The following is a 26,474-nucleotide window of genomic DNA, read 5'->3' on the forward strand; positions in this document are numbered from 1 at the left end:
AATGGAGAGAAGCAGTATGGTACAGGTTGTAATGAAAGGAGAAAAGGACCCAGAGAAAATGGGGGACAGCTGAGTTTTCAGATAGCCCTGGATGCTGACTTCCCAAGTCTCTACATTCCTCTGATGTGAAATGAGCAGTGAAACCTGCTGGCAAAGTGAATCTCTCATCCCACATCCATGTTTCATCCAAGCAGGAGCAATAATGGGTGTGCTAGGGGAAAAAAAAAAATAAATCCCTCAAACCAAAACCAAAACAACTCTAACAAACCAACCACTTGGCAATACATTATAATGATGATCAGGCTGCAAAGTCACACATTTGCATTGCTAATAGACCCCAAAATTCAGTTTCTTTCTTCAACTTCAGATTGACCCTCTATCTTCCTTATGGGAGATACATAACATGAAATGAAGACATTAACACACCCACATTCTAATGTGTTTCCTGGGTTTGGATGTTGTTTTCTGTTTGTTTGGGTTTGGTTTTGTTGTTTGTTTGTTTTTTTGTTGTTGTTGTTGTAATTTGCAACCTGTCAACAAATTGAAGTGGCAAAGTTCAGGACATTAAGATCAAAATAGGGCTTTAAAAGTGTGTTTTTCAGAGTCAAATTACTTGAGGTCATCAAACTACTCACAGAAATGACACCTACTCAGCTCTTGTTGAGATCCTCTGTTGAATTTTACTGAGGTTTGCTCGGGAGTGAGCATTATAATGATTCTACTTGGCTAGGACACAGCATGCAGGCATCGAGTGGGAACCATAGCATATTGCTTCAAGTGCACTCCAAGACAAGCAAATGGTTAGGATCCTTGCAAGAATATCTGAGGATTTCACAAGGACTGGACCAAAAGTACTGATAGGCTGGATTGTGGCTTGCATGCACTTTCTAAATAGCCCTGGACTAGACTAATGCCAATATCCTGGCTAGAAGGAGGAGGTTTACACATTTGAGAGGAAATGCACTGAGATGAAGGTGGATGTCCCATGCCGCTCTGTGGTGTGTGGCAGCCTAGCGTGGAATGGCACAAATCCTGTAGGGGTGGGGCTGCAGCGTACCACCCAGAATGGGCTCTGTGCGGATCTTCGTCACCCCCTCAGGGAGCCGGAAGGTGAATGCCCGCAGCAGGTTGGCAAAGAAGATAAAGAGCTCAGTTCTTGCCAGATGCTCCCCCAGACACACACGGTGCCCTGCAGAAGGAAGGTGGGGAGGGAGAGGAAAGTGAATTATTGAGGAATTTTTCAGTTTCATAATAACTTTGTTCATTCATGTTATAAGCGGAGTGTTTTCTTTTGTTCAGGGCCAGGATCATGAAAGCCACAGAATCAAAACTTTGAATTCTTTCTCAGAGACATCTCATCCAATGTCATAGGTTAGGAAATGCCAAATAAAAATCTTGGTGAAAGTGCCTGAGGTACCACCATCATTTCTTTCTTGACCTTGCTTGGTGTGGCAGAAAATTCTTTTCCTCTTACGCTGTTGAGCTTCAGGGTCATACACAAAGAATCTGCCAGCTGTTTGTGTGTGCTTTATTAGTGAGCTAACGTCAGCGGATCAAAATTACTTAGCAATTGCATTTGCAATTCAACAAAGGGTTGGCCACTTTACAGGCAAAAATCAAGAGACCAATGTAATTTCCAAGGATTCATCATTGGAACCAATGGCATGAGCAGAACAGGTAAATAATATATTCATATTTCCAGATTAGCAGACAAATGAAAGGAAAGAAAAAGCCATTTGCATCAAGCAATCACTCCTGAGTGGATAGCTAAGTGACTACTCTGCTATATCAACAGAAAAACTAAACCAAAACCAACACAGTAGGAACTTGGAGGCTAAATGTGGTTGCTAACTGTGCACTGTTACCTTATTTCCTTCCTTTGCAACTGGATTTTCAGTTCTGTAAGCAAGAACTTAATCCTTTGTTTATCAGAATGCATTCTGCTTTTCTTTCAGCTTGTTCGTTTAAAAAGGGTTACAAGTAACAGGACACACAGGATGCATTGCTTCTCAGGAAAAAAATGTACATATAAGGAATACTACCATAAAAATCTGTGGATGACTGCAGCATGAAATATGCCTGAGAAATCCAGGAGTTTAAGCTGGATTCCCACTACAGAGTCCTAAGAACAGTTTGGGGTCTGATAGCATAGAAGCATCGCCCCTGGCAGAAACAACCCAGTATTGTTCTTTAAAAGCAGCAAACAGCAGAGAGAGAGGATGTTATCTGAAGAAATACCATAGTCTCACACTTCTGTATTCTTCATCTAATTCGTTGGGTCAGTTCAAACTGGCGGTGCATTTACCTGCTGAAAATGGTAAGAAGGCTTCTCGAGGTATAAAGTTTCCTTCTTTATCCAGAAAGTGGCCAGGGTTGAACTCTCGAGGTGTCTCCCATTGCTCAGGGTCATACAGAGCAGATGCTATATTTGGCATAACAATAGTGCCCTGCAAGGAAGAAACTGTTGATTTAGCTCCAACTTGTAGATTTTCACCCATTGGTTTCTGCCTGGCAGATAAAACTGCTGCTTGTTACCATTTCTTTGTAATGAGCAGATATGATCTGGTTAGAAGACCATTTGTTTTCCTAGAAATATGGAGTTTTTGATCATTTTCTGAGTTGAATATTATCTTCTCAACCCTGCAGCTGTGTCAGTGGGTGTTAACAGCATTAGTGATGTTGGTACAACTGTGTTATGACCACTTTTGCAACTATTCCATAATACTTCCAGCAGGACTCTCTTGTTGATACTCAGGTCCCAGCATTGGAAACCTCCTGTCATGCTTAAGAGAGAGAGAAATCCAGAGATAATTGCAGTACTTCATTGATAACAACCTCTGAGCCCTTTTAGCAGTAGTACTCCAGGCTTTTTCCTTACAGGTTATTCCCAGCAGACCAGTTCGTGTGCCTTAGGTACCTGGCTGTCAGAAGCAGACAGGCGTGAAACCCTGACCACAAAATGAGTTACGTGGGGCCAGTCCTACATGCCAGTGATGGTGCTGGCCTCTCCCATCTCTCTTGCAATAAAAGCAACCAATTCCTCTTTCTTGATAGTGTTTTATGCTGAGAACTGGCACCCAGCTTTATTGGCTCTGAACAGTCTTAGGCAGTATTTAGGAGCAACTTCCTCACTGTCAGCTGTAGCTGTCAGTCTCTCAGCTGTTACAGATTCAGGTAGGTCCCTTAGCTCTTGGAGTCAGTGGAGCTGTGAGCCATACTCTCACAAGTCTTCCTCCATTCCAGGAGTGCTGGCAGTGCCAAGCTGGGCAGAGGTGTCTTAACCAGTGCTTTGGCAAACGAGTTTCCCCTCTCAGTCTATCCCCAGCCAAGCAGAACTGGTCTCTGAAGTTGTGCTTTCATCAGCTGGGCAGAAACTTCAGGCTTCTGTGGTAGGGGCAGGGGCCTTATGAGCTGTCTTGAGTGTCAACATGATGAGTGAGAGACTTATTACCAGAGCCACAAATGGCAAGCCTTCCCCAGGCACCACATTTCTAGGTTATATGAAGCATAGTTTATAGATGGAAAATGGGTTGCTAAACTGAAATAAAAGCTAAATGTCTCTGCTGAAGAAAGAGCAGAGGCTGGAAATGTGTCCGTACCTTTTTGACAGGGAATCCTAGCAAAATTGTGTCCCTCACACACACTCTGGGCATGCCAACAAAAACAATGTTGCTGAAGCGTTGTATCTCATGAACCACAGCATTTGTATAAGGCAGGTTTTTCCGATCCTCATAGCAAATTAATTGTGAAGGACCCAAAACAGTATCCATCTCCTTCTGCACTTTCCCTGTTACAAAATACACAGTATTTCAGATGGGAAAAATATATAAAATATTTTATGCATATGTCTTTTCTCAGAGCAACATTAAAATGTATTATTTCAACATAGCACATGAAGTCTATAACTTGTGATTTAATGCCTGAGTTTCATATATGAAGATAAAAACGGGTGTAGGGGAGAAGGGAGGGGATAACAGTGTGGTCCAGAATCATAAGCAATGACTACACTGTACTTATACCAGCTCTGACATTTATCTTACGGAATGCTCAATGGGTGTAGAGCAAGCCAATCAGCTCCAGGTTTTGAAGGTATTTAGAGATTGTTTAGTTCACTTTATCTCAAAAATCTAAATCTTGTTTGCAAAATTGACATAAATGCCTCAGATATTAACTGCCAGTGCAAGGAATGAATTGAGCAGAGTTGGTCCAAGTATGGCCAATTTTTGTCTCACGGCAAGTGCCTTCAGCCAGCTGGTTTGGTCAGGACATAGGATGGCCTCTGATTTTTCCCTCTGCTGCCATTCTTTGTGTTTACAGAGAGTGAAGGCCAGGCTCAAATAGTGACTTTTGCACCTGCAACTCATTATATTCAGCCATCACTAGCATTTGGAGCACCCACAGCATTTCACAGCAAGAATCCTCACCTTGGATGTCTGGATTCACTACCATATAGAGAAGTCCCCAGTACAGTGTTGTGCTTGAGGTCTCCGATCCACCGAGGAAAAGATCATTTATAACATATACCAAATTGTCCTCATCATACTTGGGCTTGACCCCATCTTTAGACTGTAGATGATAAAAAGTTGAAGTTAAAGCATAAAAATAAGGTCATCGTGCATGCCTCCTGTGTGGAGTTTTTATTTCCATTTGCATAAAGAATATTCAAAATTGTAGGTTTTGATGAAATTAATGGTTTCCCAAATGGACACAGTAAGTCTGCATTGCTCATTTTCATGACATGGAATATTCTTTCATTAAAAACCAGGCAATTTTATACCTCTTGACTTAATCACAAAAACTTTAAAGCACACTACAAGTTTTGCAGTTAGCCTAGAGTATACTTCTATACAAGTGCTCCACAATGTGTCACTCAGGCCTTGGTCTTTCCAAAACAGTCAAATGGTGCTAGCAAATACCAAGGAAACCTATCTGAATAAAAGGATCACAACTGAACATCTTGAGAGCAATTTCTTCTCTCATTCCAGGACAGATGTGAACTGATAGGAGAGAGGTACCCAAGTATTTTCTTCTTATAGTAAGGGCATAAAATATAAAAACAATTAGAGGAAACACATTAGGCAAAACCATTTTAAAATAAACATATTGCCATGACTTACACCCCTGATACCAGAATAAACTGCATCTTTGCCTCCAAAATGCTTACTTTTGTAAATCTTGTCATAGTCACTCAGACATAATGTACAAGAGGGTATATCAGCTCCCTGCAGAGCCCATGAGCCAACACAGAACACAACAACCTGACTAGACGAAAGCCAGATGTAGAAGCTACATAAACTTCATCTACCCTAAGAAAAAGATGCTTTGTTTAGCTCCCAAATGTATCCAAAAATGTCTGAGCTTGAAGCAGAAACTCCGGTGCTCTTAGCAGAGCCTCTCTGGCTCATGAGTCACTTCCTGCTATGGAAAATAATAGTCTGGTGAGAGAAGAAGATTAACAGCTTATTATGGCATTGCATGTGAAATTGTTTCCTAGGCCCTCCAATTCGAATATAGATGCCAAGACAATCATGCCCCAGACTGTGGGGAAATTAGAGGTAACACAGTGAGAACAGGCTTGGGACACCCAAATTCATTCTATTTAGGACCTGCTGATGACAGCATCCATCTGTCAAGAAAGCTGACAGGTGTGATGCATAAAATACCTCTTCCAAGGTTGGTCAAATGAAGCAAGCATTTTTGACGTGCAACTGCTGAAAGGGATGAGGATGAAGGTGGAAGGACTTCTCTCTCTTTGGTACTGCCATACTGAATGATACCAAGGGATTTTAGGACAGCTTGGAAATCCTTTAAGGAATGGACAATCTCCTCAGATCAGGACCTAAAGGGAGTTTCCAGTAAAGGGAAGATCCTCCACAAATGGATTCTGCTCAGAGGAAGAACCATATAGTTGTGTGGCACAAAGACAGCCAGTATTAAGATGCACACTGAAACCCAAAGCAGCATATCAGCTATTTCAGAGTAATTATCTATGCATGCACATTTAATCCCACTGTAAACATGAGGTACCCTGCTGTAGAAGATGAGGTTGTCTACAAAAGTTCTGTAACCAACAGATATAAACTGTCTCATATTTATCATATTAAATCCCAATCATATTACAGGATTGAAGTAATCACATGGATATTTATGGAAAGCGCATGGTAGCTCATGAGTTCACACCCTAAAATACTTTATGATAATTTGTTCATATAACTAAAACATAAAACAAGATGCCTTTCTGGGAAACAGAGTTGGTAAGTCCCAAGCTACTGTATTGACATTAAAGAGCCTATGAAATGTAAGAAACTATGATAGAAAGGGTCAGACTGTATTTAATGGTTTATTTGTCCTTACACTTCATAAATGTGTGATCAGGAAGAATGAACGCTTACTTTCTCCATCTCAGCCAGGTAAAAGTCAATGAAATCCTGTGGTTCGTTCGGAATCCCTCTCTCCACATGTCTTCTGATCTCCTTCCTTGCAAAAGAACTCAGGACATCATAGCAAGACAGCGCCTTCTTATGAGGACCTGGGAGGCGGCACATCAGCCAGGGGACAATTTCATACAGCTGTGGGAGTGAGAGACAAGAGGTAGTGTAAATTATCTGTCACTAACAAAGCTGCTTTTAGAAGCACCAAAAGGTTGAATTGTCCTTTCTGGCAACACTGATAATGGAGTAAACAAATTAACATTGCTTTGAGTAAATTTTTGCCGTCATGTGAGAAAACCTTACTAGTAATTTTGACATGTTTTTGGGGGGCAAAGGAGTACTGAACACACTCTGCTCATGCCAGTAACTTTACTTGACTAATGTGGATCAGTAGAAGACCTTACTCCTGCACAGCTGGAGACCCTAGATCCCACACACTCAGAATGTAAGGACATCCTTTCTGGATAGCATGTGGCTATTAGGATTAACAAGTCTGCAGCCCCAAGTAATCAGTGGAAATTGTGACGCTCACAGAAAGAAAACGTAGGCTGGGTATCACTCTATGAGCTAATTTAATTTTCCCTCTCAGAGTCTTCATGACTACTATAGGACCAATAATTGTTCTGGTGTGTAGAAATATTGTACCTTCTATGTGTATTTATACACATACATTTATTTTCTATGTATTTATACACATATTTGTCAACTCAAAGAATTGTCCTATAGCTTGGACAGTTCTCTCTTTGCAGCATCTGACATTCCACCCTGCCAAGCAAGTGGCGTTTTTATCTCCTCTCTTTGTTCTTTCAGACTTAACAAGAGAAGTAAATAGAGGTGGGAGAAGCAGCATTACAGAGATCAAATTTATTACAAACTCCAGTCTCAAATGAAATTTTAAGGTTTCTGTTAACAGTCTCAGAAATGCTGAAAGACTTAAAAGCCAGGAGTCACAGACATGTCCCTTTAAACTTGCAAAGAGAGTTCTTAAAAATGGCCTCAAAACCAAGGAGGCAGTATGTCGTGGTTTAAGTCCAGCCACGCAGTCTCTCTCTCACTCCCTTCCCTTCATCTCCCCCTCCCCAGCTCCCAGAGGGATGGAGAGGAGAATCGAAAGAATGTAACTCCCATGGGTTGAGATAAGAGCAGTCCAGTAACTGAAGTATAACACAAACCACTGCTGCCTATCACCAATAATAATAATGATAAGGGAAATAACAAGGGAAGAGAATGCAGCCTCTCACCACCCGCCAACCAATACCCAGCCCAGCGGAGCAGTGATCTAACCCTTCTGGGTAACTGCCCCCAGTTCTACATGCTGGGCATGACGTGCTGTGTTATGGAATACCTCTTTGGCTAGTTTGGGTCAGGTGTCCTGTCTCTGCTTCTTCCTGGCTTCCCCTCCTCCCTGGCAGAGCATGAGATTCAGAAAGTCCTTGGTCAGACTAAACATTACTTAGCAACAACTAAAAACATCGGTGTTATCAGCGCTGTTCCCAGGCTGAAAGTCAAAACCACAGCACTGCACCAGCTACTAAGAAGGAGAAAATATGACTGCTACTGCTGAACCCAGGACACAGTAGTAAGGGCCCCAAGAACATCTCTTAGCTCCCAGTTGCTCTGTATTTCAAAAAGTCCTATTTTTATATCCACACTTCCATTTTCTACCTTTTGGGGGGGGGGGGGGGAAGGCATATTAATTACTCACCTGATGCACAAAGCTGCCTCCAAATCTGAATAAATTCTCTGTGACTCTGATCAGTTCATGGAAGGTTTCATCCTCATCAGAGAAATGATATCCAAAAACCAGAGCACAAATTACATTTGAAATAGAATGGAAAAGAGGGAAAGAAGGATCCACAGGTCTTCCTGCAAACACAGAAATGAGTATTCACTCTCAATGCTTTCTTCAGGTGTTCCTCATGCAGATAGGAGAAGATGTTATTAGAGATTACAAAAAATGTTCTCTTTACCCAGCTAAGGCATGAATGAGGATAGAGATGTGGCATTAATATATATTCCTGAAAATAAAACATAGTCTTAGAGCAAAGGACATGATTAAATGTATCCTCATAGCTCTAAAACAATATCATAACCCTTCCTGTGAAATAGCACTGTACAGATAAGAGCTGTTAGAGGATATAATATCAAATGTGCTGTCCTCAGTTGTGTGGAAGAAGACAAGTCAGAATGTGGGAAGGAAGAAATGTCACTGGAGATGAACTAAGAGAAGGCAGTGACAGACATGTTCAAAAACATAAAAAAAATACTTAGGAGGAAAGACTGAAGGAACTTGGGAAGGTTTAAGAAGCAGAATAGGTGGGTGGGAACTGCAAAGTGTACATAATAAAACTACTGCAGTTTCAACTATGGCTGGTAAATCATCATATCTCTATCTGGTGGGTTTTTTTTAAAGTTATGAGACAGACATCCATTAAAAATTATTTGGATAGCAATTATCTTAAATTGGACTCTAGGATGAACCCGATAATCTACTGAAGCTCTCTTCCACCTCCTACTTTCTTTGATTTTCTTGCTGATAGCTACTTTTCCAGACAGACAATAAAATATCCAGTTTACCTCATGGCATCTAATGTTACTGAAATTTAGAGGAATGGCTAAGCTCTGCAATACTCTTGTTATGTATTGTAGGCAGTCTGAGAATGACTTGACTGTGCCATTCAGTGACATCATATCATTGTACAATCATATCATAAAGGAAATGATAGGCCCATGAAGGTGGAATTTCAGAAGTTCCCAACTTCAGTGGGTTTATGAACAGCTTTTTAGGAAAAAAAATCACACTTGAGACACTACATTCTGTCAGCTCTTTGGGCTTTGGATGCCCCACTCTAGACCTACCCCAACCCTAGAAAGGCAGAGGTAAATTTGCATATTGAAGAAATTAGACACTTTTTAGTCCTGGATCCATATCTTAGCAGGTAGATACCTTTTAAGTTCACAAAAAACTCCACCAGGTGAGAGGCCTCCTCTTGCACTCGATATTCCAGGCCTTTTTTCCCCATTCCCAGATTGCGTAGAGTCATTATACCAAAGCGTCTCTGCTGCTTCCAGGAGCGACCACTTGCCAATATAATACCTGAGGGTATTTCCTGGCATATTAATATTTGCCATAGACATGAACAATTCATTTAAAAACATTAAATATATGGAGAGAACCAGGAAATACACTGTTATACAAGCGTCTTTAGGTGAAATTATCAGCAACCAGAAATTATGGCCAAACATACCCAAACGGTAATATTGTCTGCAGTTAAGCTTTGAAAAGGGCAATTTAAGGTTGATTGCCCCATTTCTTGATGTCTTAAAAAAAAAAAAAAATCCAAAACCAAACAAACCCAAAACAACCTTAAGTTGTCTTTTTAGATTTGCTTTAGCTACACTCAAACAGTCATGCTCAAGACAGGAATAACTGGATGAATTTGTGCAGAGTGGTGTACAGGGCCAGGGTATGTTTATGGAGATGTAGATCAATTAATGTGATACTTGTAGGGTGAGATGTTGAACTCAAAGGATAAGTGACATTTGGTTCCTGAATCTCCTCTGGAAAGGAGACCATTCCACTGACTGTTAAATTGCACTAGTGGTTACCTGAAGAGCCCTGAACTGCTGCTGTGATTTAGCTTTAAACAATGCGTGTTTGCTTTGGTATAGGAGAAGCAGGGGAGGGAAAAGGAAAGGCTGCAAACTGCTGAAATACACTGAGGAGAAGTGGGTTTTCAGGTGCTGGAGGCACTCTCACAAATGCTTAAGAGTGGCTGCAAACACAGAAAGGAGACTTCTGAAGGATGGTGTTATAAGTCTCTTGCTCATGATGGTAGGTGTTTGGCAACCATAATGTATACAGGAAGCAAATGTATAAACAAACTTTGCATGGAACATTCAGCAAAATCATGTGCTGCAAATTGGATTGTTCTATGAGGAGGGCAAGATTGCAAAGCTCTGAGCTAGGATAGTATCCGTGTTGATCATATCGAAAAGGTCACCTAGAAACAGCCTGATCTGGAGTGTTTCCCAGACTTGGGAAAGCTGGGTATAAAAGGTGTCATGGCAAATAGTAAGTTATTTTCAAGAGCTGGTGGAGGACTTGGACATGTATCTGATGGAAAAGCATTTGGAATGGGAGGGTAGAAGACTTAATAAGGCAGAATAGTTTGCCAAGTCATCATTCCTGTGCATTACTTATGGCAGAAAAACCTCACCTTTTCCTTTGGCCATTGCTCTGAAGAAAGGTGACACCATCCGCCCAGCAACATCCTCAGGGTGTGTAGTCATGCCATCCTTCACTGCTTGATACCCATTCAGTATGATCACTGGGGTCCACCCAAACCACAGAGTATATATGTTGCCGTAAGTTTTTGCCAGCTGTAAGTGGAAAAAGATGTCAGAAAAGAACAGATGAACTGCTTATGGGAGTGGTAAAATTAATTTCTTTTGAAAGCACAGGCTGCAGCAACACTGCAGCAAACTAAAGAAAAAGTTGTCATTTCTTTGCATCACATCTAATCCAATATTTGTACCTCATTAGTGGAACAGCCATGCTCTGTGTCTCTCTAGGACTCTATGCCTTCAGCTAACCCTTCCATTGCAAAGGAAACGAAGTGATTAAATCTGCTCCATTTGCGTGTTCCAGAAGAGGAGGCCCTGCCAGAAACTAGTCAACAGCCATTAAGTGCCAGTGGGGTGCAGCTGAGTCATAGAATAGTTCGGGTTGGAAAGGACCTTAAGATCATCTAGTTCCAATCCCCCTGCCATGGGCAGGGATGCCTCACCCCAGACCATGTCGGCCAAGGCTCTGTCCAGTCGTGCTTTCCTCACAGGAAAGCAATGATCACTGGAGACAGAGAGATGTCCAAGCAGGGACAAGTGTATGATAGAGGAAATTCAGTAATCTGTGGAAAAAGCTTTGCCCAAGCATCTGCTTCAACACACACGATGATACAAAAGAGGTGGTAGACAGTGTCTAAGGTGCCACCAGAATTACATCGAATTGATCACAATAGATCCTTGCTTCTCCTTATAAGTCTTTAGGTACTGCCTTTCCTCTCCTTCTTACAGCGTCACTGCCTGAGTCTACACTGCACTCAGTGATCCATGCGTTCTGTCTCAAGCATATATCTGAATCAGAGGTCATCTGCAAACCATTACAAGATTTACTGGCAGAGTACAGGGAGGGACTGACATGGCCTAGGGAGGAGCAACTGCTTCTAAAACCAAGTGGCAAAACCATAGTTTTAAAGGAGGTGTTGGAAGACAGGGAATGTGTGCCATTTCCATGTTACAAGCACAGGCACCACATTACCCAATTTGTCATTAAGGTAGACAATGTGTCAGAATTTTAAAAAATAACATGTATGGGCTTAGCAGCAGTGGAGAAGCATCTTTTCAATAACTGGTATTCTCTGACTTGTTATTAAAGTCAGAAACCTTGTCCCCAACGTTTATTTAATTCATAAGAACGTTAAATTTCTTGTAAAGATGACATATTCCACATAAAAAGGTGACCTGAATGTAAAAATCAAGTTGATCTTTATGTGTCCATACCTCATCTGTAACTTTCTAGGACTTCAAAATTTCACTTTGCTATTAGCATATCAGTTTTGCTTAAGCTCTAACTAAAATTAACCGATTAAGAGCATCTTAAAAGAAGTACCTCCATCAGAAGATCCCGATGAAACTGAAAGTTCAGGTGCACCAAATTTCCCAGCAATGGGAGAGGAGTTGGTCCAGGAGGGAATCGCTTGCATGCCTTTCGCAGTTTGAAAAACTCAATAATTAACAAAAAAATGATCAGGACCACAAAAGCTTGACTTATTGTCAGCATTTCAGAGCTGATTTATCAGCTTGTCTTTATCAAAAAGAAGGTACTGGAGCTTGGAAAAGCTGGGTTTCCTTCTTGTTCCACCAGTTGTCTCTGCAGACTGAGTTCTGTTAAGTCCCAGTTCCTTTCCCTCCCTCTGTCCCTCCCTCTTCATCACCGCCTGCCCTTTTCCTGCACCCCCTATATTTCCCATACTGAGATATGTTACACTGATCACTGACCAAAAGCACACCTAGCTGGTTACAGCAAGCCCCAGTGTGAAAACTTGCAACTGCTTGTAATCGAGGTATTTGTCCTGAAGTTTAAGTCAGGGAACTGCTGGTGTGTATTGGGACACCTGGATTGGGATGACACCAGGTAAGAGCTGGTGACCACTGGAAATTACATGAGTGAAACTCAGATTCATCTCCCTTGGGAACTTTAAAAACATCCATAGTTGATCATTTCAGAATTGCTTAATTCAGATTACGAGTGTTACATGTCAGTTACAACAGATTTGCTAGGTGCTTTAGTCACAAACACTATTTAGCTTATCCTTAAATGTGGTTGTAAATTCAGTTTTGGCTGCCAGTCCCTTCAGTTTATGCAGGCAAAACCCAACAGCAGTTGCAGACTAAGTGTGCAATCAGAAGACAAAATTGCTACATGCAATTTCTGAAAAACTGGCCTTGAGTGTTCAAACGTTTTTCCCTGGTAAATGGAAAAAATGACAGTTTCATCATGTAAGGATTAATGACATGGAGTTAGTGCTTAAAAACTCACCTTACAATTGAATACTAAAGAATTCAGAATATTAAAATCTGTTATATTTAAAAACTAATTAAATGTAAAATTCCAATTGTATTTTATGTTAGCATGTATCCTAATTAAAGGCTTTGTGTGCCTCGCTTTATTTTCTACATTTTTGATCGGTTTTAGAATCCTGGCTATTATTACAAGTTCTCAGTAAGTTTACAGGACTTAGTTTGAAAGAGAGCCAGGGAAAGCGCTGCATGGCAATCACCAGGGGATCCGATCTCACATTGCAAAGAGAATGTCTTCACTAAAAGTGAAGTGCAAGTCTGAACAAGAGATTGCCCTGCCCTCCAACGCATACATAAATGTGGTATTTTGCAAACCTGGCAACATTAGGGAAGTGATGTGACTCAGTGACATCAATCCATCCCCTTCATTTGGTCAAAGTTTGCAGCTATTGTAGGTACCTATGTGCCTGCGTCAGACAGTGAAGGCAGCATGAAAAAGCAGGGGTTTATGGGCTTATCTGTGCAAAACTAACAGGACATTATGGGCAGCACGTGTGGCAAGTGGGCTGAGGTGCGCTCCATGGCTTTGTTAAATCGGTGCAAGTCAGGTACAATTGCCCATTGTGAGGCTGAAATCAGCAAAATAGAAAATCAGAAAAATTTGTTTCTTCAACCCAAAATATCAAGTTAAAAAGTTGGAAAAATATTGAAGAAAATCAGTTTTGTGCAGACAGCTGAACTCGGAAGAAATGCTGAATTACCTGAATTTCATGAATAGACTAGATACAATAATATTCATCTCTCTTCAATCAAGATTGCATTGCTTGACTTTAGATACTTAATTCTTGACATAGCATCTTGGTATTAGTAAATGAACTCACCTCTTACAGAACATGGGTCAGACATAAATGGAATCAAGTCACCATCGTCAGATGCAGGATGAAGCTAAAAGAGCCAGCCAGCAGTTTGTCTCACCAGAGATGTTACTATCACCTTTCTTTTACCGGTGTTTTCAGAATTTTCCAGCTGTCTGAAAACTGTCTGATACTTGAACACTTAGTTACAGCAGCGCCTGGAGTCACTGGATAAATTGTACTGGAAACAAAACCAGGCTGAGGGAATTTGTGTTATAAAATCATACAACGGTTTGGCTTGGAAGGGACCTTCAAAGCTTATCTCGTCCAACCTTCCTGCAATGAGCAGGGACATCTTCAACTGGATCAGGTTGTTCAGAACCACATTCAGCCTGGTCTTGAATGTCTCCAGGGATGGTGCATCTACCCATCCTTTGGGCAACCTGTTTCAGTATTTTACCACCCTTGTTGTAATAAATTTCTTCCTGGCATGGATCTGTTCCTGTCTGATGCTTCCTCTTCTGGACACATAATCTGCAGTAGCTGCTGGGTTTATATTTTCAGCCGAAAACTCAGCTTTCCTGACAGATAGTAACCCAAGTAAAGAGCAGTTTAAAGAAGCAGACTCCAAGGGCAAGAAGAGCAAGCTTTAATGAAAGCTGCCAGGAAGCCAAAGTTCCAATAAGATTTTTAGCAAACATAAAAGAATGCTTTAAAGTAAGTTTCTGAAAAATTAGTATAAAGCTTGCAAAAGCTGTGCAAGTAATGTGACAGTCAAACGCATAGCCCTGATACCATTGAGCAAGCAAATGTTTCATTCAGTTCTGGGACGTTGATACTTAAATACTGAGAATAAAATGTAACACATTTGTTAAGAGGGAATGTCAGGAGCTAGGATCTCCAAAGCACAAGAACTTTCATAGACTGGGAACAAAGCAGCGGCCAATTGCTTTGAGTGAGGCTTTAAATATATGATATTTGAAAGTGGAAACTGCACAACACATTGCTGCGCTCTTTTCCTCAACCACATACACCTTCAGAAACATGCAAAATGCACAAGTTGGAATGTGCCTAGGAAGTAGGAACATTAAGGCTGGATTTGAGGTGGCACAAAGATTGAGAAGGAAACAATGTATGCGACCTCAATAACTGAAATAAGAATGGGGAGAGACAAAAGAAATGGGATCCCTGATCCAAATCGCTGCAAGAACTTTTCTTGCAGAGAGCTTGCCAATGAAGAGTAACTTGACATTCTCTGGAATGTGTTACAAAAATTTAGTCTTGGGCATGATCTGATTTAATTATTTTATTATAATTGATTAACATCAAGAGGCAATAAGCAAGCAGCGCTGGGTGCGCGGGGAGTCTCCGCTCCGCCAACAACGCACACCACGGTTTTTGGGGTACAGTCTCTTATACGTCTCGGTCCGGGGTTTCAGTTCCTGGTTTTGAGTTCCAGCCAATCCTGTTGTCTTCTTTGCCCGAAACTCTATGTGACTCCTTTTCATTTGTTTCTGTCCCATTGCTGGGGTCTTCTCTCCAGGTAAAGAAACATACTGAAACTTCTCGGTAATACATTAACAGAAAGATGTCTATCACAAGCTTAATCACAATCTTAGACCCGTATATTTAACAGGATGTGTCTCCTTGGTTACCTAACCCCCTTAAAGCATTCAAGCAGTTAAACAAAGCTAAAAGCGTTCCTTATTGTTTTAATAGTGTAAATGATTAAAGAGGGGACTAGCTTATTCCCTTGTTTCTTCTTCTTTCCCATCATTACATAGACAGCAACATTTATTATAATCAAGGTCGTTTTTATACATTCCACACATGGTACACTGCTCACAGGTGCATTGGTAACAATGATTTCTAAGTTCTTGACACGAATCATTCTCGTATTCTTTACAAATGGAATCTGGAGAGAGATGTTTTACAAGGGCATGTAGGGATATGACAAAGGGAAATGGCTTTAAACTAGAAGGTAGATTTAGATTAGATATTAGGAAGAAGTTCTTCACTGTGAGGATGGTAAGACACTTGCCCAGAGAAGCTGTGGCTGTCCCATCCCTGGCAGTGCTCAGGGCCAGGCTGGATGGGACTGGGAGCAACCTGGTCTAATGGAAGGTGCTCCTGCCCATGGCAGGGGTTTGGAACTGGAGGATCTTTAAGGTCCCTTCCAACCCAAACCATTCTGTGATTCTCTGGGCAAAAGTACTGGGAACTGGATGATTCATCTATGTAAGGAGTGATGGATAAATTTTTCAGGGTGCAGGAAAATGCAAAGTACCGGAGATCATGTCCATAATTCCTGCATAACAAGCCTAAGGATGCAAAGAAAATCCCCCAAAGATTGAAGAAACTCAAGTGGAAAAAACAAATAAAAAAAATGTTAGAGGATAAATGCTAAAGCCTGACAGAAAAAGATATTTCTGTTTTTACAAGAGAGGCTAAAATCAGCGTTCTCACATTAGGATCCTTTCTGTAGGACAGCAGGTACTGTACTATTGCTTTTAATGATTGAGGATGTAGAGATCTGTGGGGAAAAAATAGAAGTTCAAAGTCCATTTTCAGAAATGTCTAAAAGAAGCACCAGGAAAAAATATGGCAAAAACTGTAAAATGCGATGCAGATGTTATCAGCTGAAGCAGTTTATTGTCTTAACCTCTACCAGTGATTTCTTCACAGCAGTACTACTGGCTGCCAAGTATAAGGTGCAGCGTGATGACAAGAGACTAATGGCAGATGACAAGAGACTAATTTGTTTAGCTTATAAACCAAGCTAAACAAATGAGCTCCACAAAAGACTCCCTGACGGTCTGATAGAAATTAAGCACCCAAAAGTGTGTGTCATAATAGCTTGTCACAAAAAATACACCAAACTTAAAATCCAGGAGAGTTGCAATTAACAAATCAACAGCTGGGAAAACATTGAAAGCTTGTACTGACCACAAGTATAAACAGTATTTATTGTGGTAGGAATGGGGAAAAGCCAACAGGACAAGGAAAAAGTCATAGTTAGATACCAAAATGAAGATATTTAAGAATTCACAACAATTTGCAAAACTCACAAGTTAAAAACGTGTGTCATTGTACATGGGATAAAGAAACTGGATAAGGCAAAGTTAAAGCATGAACAGCAGCTGACTGCCCAGGTTTTGTATCCTAAGAATAATTAAAGAAAGCATTGCACACCGAAAGGTATTAATTCTACAGTCTTAAAATTTCACAGATGTAAGAAAGCGATCTAATACTTTATACAGTACTAAAAGTAAGCAATTATTTCCCTTCTTTAGTTCCCACTCTGTCAGGTATCTCAGGGTGCTTTACCATTATTAGTTACATTTTAGATCTCTGTAAGGCGAAGATATCCATTCCTACCTATGGAGACTAAAAAATCACACAACGTTACAGGATTGTGTAGATTTAAAATGCGTAACGGAATAGACTGGCAAATCAGGCAAGTATTAATACCCCTACATTTACATGGTAGGAATTTAAATGCAAAACATGAAAGGCAGAATCAGCATAATTCAGTAATGTATCCTAATTGCTACACTCAACTTGTAGCAGTACATTTTTCCAGATCAGTATAAGTGGAGCTGTACCAATCCCATTATCTATCTGCACCTCATACTTCCTATTATAAATCCTTCACAGTCAGTTATTTAGACTTCATGAAAAGTCTTTAATTAGTGTGCGACAAACAGAAGTCAAGCAAGAGCAGATAAAAACCACAGGAAGACTGTAGCAGATAGAAGCAGCCACTTGTGTGATACGGAGGGTCAGGGTGGCTCATAACCACAAGAAGATAACACATCCCCTCACCAAACCTGAAGACGTTCAGATTCTTCAATTACACCATCATTTCTTAGAGGCTATTTCTTAAGCAGGGCTATTTTCTATAACATTTCAGGTTTGAGAGGTTGACTTAGTAATCTAAATAAGCCTACAAAAATACTTTGGAGGAAGATGAAGGTGATATTTCTGTATGTGATTTTATATATCTTAAGGGGAATAAAAACAATCAAGGAGTAGCGCAGAAGCTTAATAACCCTCCATCACACACAATCCTGAATTTCTGACACCGCGGCAGGGACAGCAACCTTTTGAAGCACTGCACTAATTGCATTAAACAGAGGACACCTGTTTTGCTCAAGTGGCAATGTGACAATTAGCCATGTATAAAGTGCGGTGGCCAGAAGTCTGACTCATGCCTTTCTTCCCTGCTCAGGGGAGCTTTTTCTTCTTGCTTCCACGGAGACTTGAGTGATGGGGACTTGCATTGTGAGGTGCCAATATGAAGAGAACAGGGAAGCAAGGGTTACACGTTGCGTGTGGCAAGAAATTCCCTTCACAACTGATTTTACAGCTAGGGCTATGCTGTAACAATCCCTGTTAATCCGCCCTCTCTCAGCATCTGCCTCTGGGCTGGTTCTTTGTTGCTTTTCTGCCAATTCCCTGAGTGGGGCAGGGACACAGCTATCAATTCCACTCCGTATTTATCCAAGTCTCCTGTGGGAGAAAGCCCTCAGACAATGCACCTGCCTTCAGGAAATAACTTCCAGCACCTACAGCAACGCTGCTAGCATGACTTTCAAGAAAGATGGCAAGTACACTCAGCAGCTTTCAGCATTTGGCAATTATTTATGGATCAAAGAGTAAGCTGGGTGGCAGCCATTGACACAACATAACAAATTGATATGCAAGAGATTTGTAGTTGATGCTGGCAAAGAAAATGCAGTCCTTTAGACATAAGTTTCTCAATCGATTGTACATCAAGTAACTGCAGTACATAGATGCATCCCCAAACTTAAGCAAAAAAAACCAAACCAAACCAAACAACCAAAAGCTAATTTTTATTGATTGTTCCAGTCATTATGTTATCACTGGTGCATTACAGTAGCAATGTCCAGAGAGGTCCTTTTTCCAAAAAAATGTTCAATGTGTGTTAGGTTACAAGGGATTGAGAAATACCGCTGTTAAATACCGCTGTTGCTGCTCTTACAGATATTTTGCTGCAAGAAATATTGCTTACACTAATACTGCTGAGCAAGTCCTCAGAGTTTTTCATGTAAACCAGGAAAGCCACCTTCTACCACAGGAAACAATATGTATCATTACTTTTACATCCCATCCCTGTCAGCTCCTCTGCAGCCTTTGGTTTTGTGCTGGAGTGAAAATTTAAGTGGGGATGTTGAACACATGCGCGACAGCACCAGGCTGCAGTTGTGGACCTGGGGACAGAGGAGAAAAGAAATGCCCTTAGAGGCTGAGGAACTGTGGTATAATTGAAGAAAAGCAAGGAACAGGAAAAGCAACTTCTTCCGGGCTTATTTGCTTCAGGAAAGATTTTTCTTCTGATATAAACCATTTCACCAACTGTAAAATTCAGCTTGAAGAGACCCTCAGGATATGTACTTGAAAGGCCAGCTACCCCTCCTCAAAACCCTTGTGAAGCCTTCAGATGTGTTTTTTAGATCTTTTGCCTTATGTCTTTGCCTTTATTTTCATTTTTTCTTGCTTTTTACATCACTCCTTCCTGCCCAAAGAGCCACACACAGAACATAGCTCTCCACTGCTCTAAAACAGTGTTGATACTCACAAAGCAATTGTGGAAAAAACAGGACAAAGCATGTGAAAGGACAGTTGCTGCATCAAAGTGATTTCATCCTTTCTATTTGCTGTGACTATCCATAAACAGGCAGAGCTCATGTGGCAGCCTTTTTGGGTGGGTAACCAGGTGTCTCCTCTCAGCTCAAATTTTAGTCACTTGGACCTCTCCAAAGGGAAGATATCCTGCAGATTTATTTACAACCAGTTTGATCTGGATCAGCACCCAGAAAACACAGGTTGGAAAAGAAAGTCATGAATAACTAGAAAAAATGATATCTCTTCACTGACCTATGAGCCTCACAGGCTTTGTTACAAAGGAATACAGCTTTCTCTTTCCTGTTAAATACTTATAAAAAAAGTAGGATGATTTCTTATGCTGTTGCACTTGGTATGTCCTGCCCACCTTCACGAGATCACACTGCTTTGGTCTTTCAGAAACCAGGAGGTAAAATAGCATGAGGTTTGCATTTGCATATTTGCGTATTGTAACTCCAGTGTACAACTAGCAGACACAAAGCAAGGCCAGAGAATGGTGTTTGTCCACATTTCACAAGTGGTTTTCTCTACTTATCTGTATTAAAATAAAATAAAATATGCCTGCAACAATGTGAAGGCCAAACTTCTTGTCTGGTATTCTTTCTACAGAGATTCAACCATGTTAAATATATGCACCACACATACCCTTTTTTTACAGCTTATCTTTGCCTCACCCATTTTAATAACATGTTCCAGGCTGAAGAGAATGTCATTATTTCTATCAGAAGCAAACTTCTCCAGCACAGCAGACGTTACTCCTCGAATATGTCCTGCCTGATCTATTTTAGGGTAAAATCTTCTAAGAAGTGTGGTCACAATTGTGTATCACTTTTGCAACTGCTTTTAATGAATTTATGTTTTATCCCCAGAGATCTTTGTGGTGTTCAGTTTATGGATGCAGAAGAGAACCGTATCACCAAATGAGAGCTGGAATCACAGATGGATAGTGCAAACACTGGATTTTGAAAAACTTACCTCATATTTAGGCAAGTTTGTAGATGAGATTTTTATATTCAGGAAAATCTTATCTACAATTGGAAACAATAAATGAAACTGCTTTTATAAATAGTATGAAGTTTTAACTGTTCCACACAAAGGTCTGAGAAGTTTTAAAAGAACTTAAAAGCTTTTAAACCTGCTTTCAAAAGCAGGTTTAGGGGGTTGTTTTTTAACTCAAGTTTTCAAAAACTCTGTACTTCAAGTGGCAGCTGAACAAGAGCATAGAAATGGCAGATTACAAGGCTGAAATAGTGAGAAATAAATACATGTCAACTGAACACTGTAAGCTGGTTTATGTTCCCCTTCTGTAGATCCCAGTGTAACGGTATTAAAGCAAGCAGCACTAGTTGTACAGATAGAGCTGTAGCATCCCAGCACATTTTAATTTCAGGCTAAGTGAATGATTCCACATGTCAGTTAGAATTTCTTTTTCAAGTTCAGTGAAAGTTGACAACAGTATCCAAGAACGATGATTGTTTTTCCCAAGGTAAAGCTCAATTCAGACCTTAGTGTGCATAAAGGCTTTAATTATGTGCACTGTGCCTGGAAGCCTCTGATCTGTGAGAACAAATTCAGGTTGTAGAAAGCTTTGTCTGTTGTCTCAGGCTTCATCCCTCTGGTGCTGAATTTTGATGCTGTCATGAAAAGACAGAGAATAGCAAGAAAAGCATAGAACCACAGAATGGTTTTGGTTGGAAGGGACCTTAGAGATCATCTAGTTCCAATCCCCCTGCCAAAATCTTCCAGCCAAGCCAACAGAAAACTGCTTTGGAGAGCTTGCTCCTCTCCCTGAATGCTTGTGTACTGCTGCGCAAGACACAGTCCCCACCCTTCCGATGTATCTATTTGCCAATTATGCACTCACCGAATGGATGTCTATCTTGAGACAGCAAAGCTCAGGTCTGAAGACACATAATGTACTCACAACTTGGCAGTCACTGCAGTTGTGCTTTGCATAAAAATATTTATTTTTTCTCTTATTTTGATACATAAATGTGAACAACTGATAAAGCTGCTGAAAGGGAAGTGATTCTACCCCCCTACTCTGCTCTTGTGAGCCCCCACCTGGAGTACTGTGTCCAGTTCTGGAGCCCCCAACACAAGAAGGATGGGGAGCTGTTAGAGCAAGTCCCAGGGAGGCCATGGAGATGATGAGAGGGCTGGAGCATCTCTTCTGTGGAGACAGGCTGAGAGAGTTGGGTTGTTCAGCCTGGATAAGAGAAGGCTCCAGGGAGACCTTAGAGCAGCTTCCAGTGCCTAAAGGGGCTGACTGAAGATGAACTTTTTACAAGAGCGTGCAGGGAGGGATAGGACAAAGCAAAAAATTGGCTTTAAACGTAAAGAGAAAAGATGTAAATTAGATATTGGGAAGAAATTCTTTACTGTGAGGGTGATGAGACACATCCCTGGCAATGTTTAAGGCCAGGTTGGACGGGGCTTCGAGCAACCTGGTCTAGTGGAAGGTGTCCCTGCCTGGGGCAGGAGTTTGGAACTAAATGACCTTTAAGGTCCTTTCCGATCAAACTGTTCTATGATTCTATGAAAGCCTCAGGCCCTAAGCTTATCCAATAAAGTACACAAGGCTGTTTGTCAGTGTTGGCATAGAAACTATAAGGACTCTTTCCCCATTAGCAAAACCAGGGTGATGGTACTTGGGGCTGTGAAAACTTAGTTGTTATCTTTTAACACAGCATTCAGACAATACAATAAGGATGCCACAGGAAATGCTACGGATACTTTAGTAGTGCAGTAGTTGGTTCTGTGACACACTAAGTCTGAATATACCCACTGAGTGATAAGGTGTAGCAAACTGGAGGGGAGGCTTTGCCATTAGCAACCTGCCAATGGGGGTCCTGTAAATAAGAGTGTGATCAAAGAGCAATAATGTTTCATCATGTGTCATAACGCAAGCCTATGAAGTGATTAACTTAAAACCATGAGCATTCTTAAATACAGAATTTCCTAAACCCTGGAAATGCCACTACATGCACATAACAAAGCAAGTATTCATAACATGACATGCAACCAAACAGGTGTCAATGGGGAGGAACACAGGTCGCTACAGATAGATAGACATGAGAAAATTTTGAACAATAACAATAGATCACACTCCTTCTGACCTGTCCTTAATGTGGAAATCATCTTTCTAACACCTGCACTTACAGTGGTACCCATTGAAGAAGTCTGTGGTGCTCAACACAGCTTTCAGAAAGGGAAGGATAAAAATATAAGTCCTTTCTTTTTGTTCATTATGCACTTTGGCTTGATCTGTTGAGACATTTTCTACTGTTGAGCTTCATGGAATATAGGGCTTTATTTGATCAAATGGTGTGCTGCTCAAGGACAATAAGTCTGGTCAGTTCTGTGTTAAGCATCCTGTCAAACACTTCATGAAGACAAGAGGCAAATAATTTCCAGTCCTAGCAGACTCCTTTACTGCAGAAGCTCACCTGCAAAGTTGAATAAATACCAAAACCAAGCTAAAATTGGTGAACAACAGCCAGAATTATTCTATTCAATATTTTCTGGTTTCTTTTGGGGTTGGGGCCTTTTGGGTGTTTGGTGTTAGTTTTCTAATTATAGCAAAGTTTTCTCTTGGCAGTACTTAACAGCAAGGAGAGAGGCAGGGTAAAAGGAATGAATGTTCTGCTTCTAAGCCCCATGGATGGGATTCCTACATTTCAAACATGATTACTTTGTTTTTCCAACATCTGGGTCTAGCCTGTCACCACTATCTCGCCTAGAGAAAATGAGGGCTAATGTGAGACACACAGTAATTTATTTGGGAGCTTCCCCAGTACACTGCATCCCCTTATGTGGGACAGACCATAAGTACAGAGACAATGACAAACCTCTTATCTTGATCAGAGGGCAGAAGAGCACGGACACAATGAATAAAGTCCATGTACCTAGTCAACAAAAAACCCTGCAGACACTGTGTTTTACCAAAATGTATGAGAAATCCGTTAAGAACATTGTATTGTAGCATTTGAATCTCATCCTCAACTAGTCTCATACTGATGGAAAACGAACATGTAACGACCACCAGTGCACCCTGGTGAAACCGGTTGGTTTAAAGTAAGCTTTTGCTAAGCCGGTGACGGCAAGAAAGGCACAGCCCTTTTAAGGAGACTTCTGCTGCCCTCTGCCTGGTTCCCCAGAGAATGCACTGCTGGAACATTAAAAGCGGGTAATTTTGCACTGATCTGTGCTGAATTAACCAGCCTTCTTTCTAGCAGCTGCTGATGTTCTTAAGGTTGAAGGTGCAGAGATTGCTTTTCCCTTAACTACAGCATCAGACCAAATACGTACATTAGGACTCAATACCTATATAGTGAACTCCTGCCAAGGTGCATTGTTTCCTGCCATCACTCAGGACACCACCAACAGTGTCAGAGAGTGGCAAACCTGAAATCCCAGCATCTCCCTGCCTTAAGGTCCCATAATTCAATAGGAGCCTAAAAACTTGTAGTATTATTTAAAACTGCAGTAATGGTCTGCTGCAGTTCTCCAGGATGTTGATTACTGTCCATGAGCGCTGGAGCTACCAATACCCTCAATATTAGTGGAGGATGGTGGAGATGATACTTGTCCCCGCATAAAACTACTCACAAGCTGCCTGCCTTATATGCCAAACTAGATTCCTCCATACCTTGCAGCTGTCAACTCAAGATGAATTTACAGGAAAGAGCCTATGCTTGTGTGACTGTATCATTGGAATAAATATTTTTACAGTATTCAAAAAGGTTATTTCAAAAATAATATCATACAAAACAGCTGAAGGTGTTTCATTTTCTCTGTAATGCTCCTTAAAATGCATTCTTTGTAGAATAATATCATATTGCCAGCTGACCCCAGAATATACTGGTATTATTAGCTCATCCCATCCCATCTCATCTGCTGTATCTCATAAACTATTCAAAGAAAGGGCTGCAATTTTATTATTGTTATTCCTTTAGCATTAGAGTCTCACACTGCAGGACAGCAAATAACTAACTCATGGAGCATTGGCTAAAAATACCATGGGCTGAGATTTCTACACAGATATTAGGACAAGTTCATAAGCTTTCCACTCAGAAAAGAAGATATGCCAAACTCAGCTGAGATATCATTTCAAATTAATCCAGTTCATTGGGATTTTTTTTAGGCCAATGTTCAGTGGATAAAAACAGTTTTAAATAATCCCTTTCAGAAATTTCTTAATGAAAACTTTCTGGATTTCCCACTAAATCTTTTATTCAAGAAAACCTAAGGAAAATGGTTTAGCTCAGGACATCAAACTTGAGTTTGAATACGTTGGCTTTTAGAGGCATTTTGAGTCACTGCAAAACTAAAATGCTTTTTTCTGCTGCAACTTAGTGCACCACAATGATAAAGAAAAAAAAAAAACTCCGGAAAAAATTCCCTAGAGAAAACTGTCACTCCAGGAAGAAAGAAAGAGAAGCATGATGGGATGTTGGAATAGGGTTATCCTCACCTCACCAGCCACCTGACACTAGAAGTGATAAGGAGAAGAATCCATGTCATGACAGCCTTCATTCTTTCACAAAGATAATAAATTGAAATAAAATAGCTTTAAGTTTCTGTGACCCATAACAGGTTTGGCAACACCTGTTTCTCCCCTTACAGCAGGCATGAGTTTGGGATCTGATAGCTTCAAGAAACTAGACCTTACCAGGTTTGATGCTTATGCTAAATACCAAGGTCCTTAATTAATCAGCTTAAATACTGAATAGTACTAAATGTGGGACAGAATCCCATTCAGTGTATCTTTCAGTTTGACACAGTACTATTCATAGATATTTTCTGAGTTTTCAAAAATCTTTAACAAAGCTTCAGATACCCCACGTTTCCCTAGAGTTTCTGAGATTGTGTCAAAGCCACATTAAAGAGCAGTAAATTACCTTGATGGCTTCTCTCCTGAAAATAGACCCCTGGCAATGTCATCAAACAAAGTAAGTAACTTTGACATTATTTGGTGTGTACTGATACTTCCTGTTTTCATCCCAGTGCTTACAATTTCATTAGCTTCTCAGGATAGTCTGAGAAGTGAAATCAGGCTGACTGATTCACAGCACTGCAACTTCTCTTACCTTCTGAAGACAAACAAATGTTTGACCTTTTGCCATCCTCCACAGATTCTCATAATCGTTAATAGCTCTAAGGTTGATACTGTTCCCTATGTGCCCTGGGATGAATCAGCCCAGCTGATGAATATGAAAAATCAAGTTTATCTGCTTATTTTCTAACCTCTTCTTCCTAACCTTGATAGAAATCTTCCATGAACATCAGTGGTGTTAAAAGTATTGGCCTTTAGATGACCATTGCCATTTTCTTAAGCCAAAAAAGGCATTAAGTTGTCCATCTGTCAGAGAGCTTTCCTCATGTGCTGCAGTTTTAAGAAACCAGCACTTTCCTTGGTCCTGACTATAGTACTGAAATACAGAAATTTTATTATTTATTACTTATATTTGCTTTATCTATAAACTTTAAGGATACATGGAGCAAATCTAGAAGTTCTAGATGCTGAAATTTTCATCTCATCTCAACAGTCACTGGCAAACTCTTCAAGGACTGAGCACAGAAGCATTCAATTTAGGCTGTGGTTCTGACACAGTGCATACACTGGAATATGTTTGTTAAGGCTGAAGAAATAAAAGCAAGAACTGCATCCTTGCTAATGTGGGAATTCATATTCAATATTTCCACCTGACCATTTCTTGCCCTTGCCCTTCTCTTACTCTTTCATAGCAGCTGCATTTCTCTCCTTGTTAAAGGGGAATACTTCTCACAGGTGGGGAAAGGTCCACGTTTTTCCTGCAGACACAGCACAGTGCATAGTAGAAACATCTACGCTGGCTTTGCAGGAGTTAACATCTTCGGCAGGAAGAAGCTCACTGCAGAAAGATAAAATCCCGACTGGTCTAACTGCTCCCCTGAAAACCAGCGCACGCTCCCT

General features: G+C 40.7%; 1 protein-coding gene across 2 annotated transcripts; it reads right to left on the reverse strand.

Moving 5' to 3' along the window:
* Positions 1 to 518: 518 nt before the first annotated feature.
* Positions 519 to 12,588, reverse strand: LOC130608894 (cytochrome P450 2J6-like). Of its 2 annotated transcripts, none has more exons than XM_057427303.1 (9): positions 12,103 to 12,588; positions 10,652 to 10,814; positions 9,379 to 9,528; positions 8,137 to 8,297; positions 6,393 to 6,569; positions 4,425 to 4,566; positions 3,600 to 3,787; positions 2,306 to 2,447; positions 519 to 1,189 (listed from the first exon to the last, which is right to left on the reverse strand). In XM_057427303.1, exons 1-9 carry the CDS (start codon positions 12,271 to 12,273, stop codon positions 1,011 to 1,013), a joined length of 1,473 nt encoding a protein of 490 aa, XP_057283286.1. In that variant the 5' UTR covers positions 12,274 to 12,588; the 3' UTR covers positions 519 to 1,010. The 2 variants fall into 2 exon arrangements, with proteins under 2 accessions (XP_057283286.1, XP_057283285.1); XM_057427302.1 differs by lacking the exon at positions 12,103 to 12,588 and adding an exon at positions 10,970 to 11,072.
* Between the last annotated feature and the right edge of the window lie 13,886 nt (positions 12,589 to 26,474).

Source organism: Pezoporus wallicus, unplaced genomic scaffold (genome assembly GCF_028554395.1).
Source record: "Pezoporus wallicus isolate ANWC-B61680 ecotype Strahan unplaced genomic scaffold, APGP_CSIRO_Pwel_v1 scaffold_7107, whole genome shotgun sequence".
Lineage (NCBI taxonomy): Eukaryota > Metazoa > Chordata > Aves > Psittaciformes > Psittacidae > Pezoporus > Pezoporus wallicus.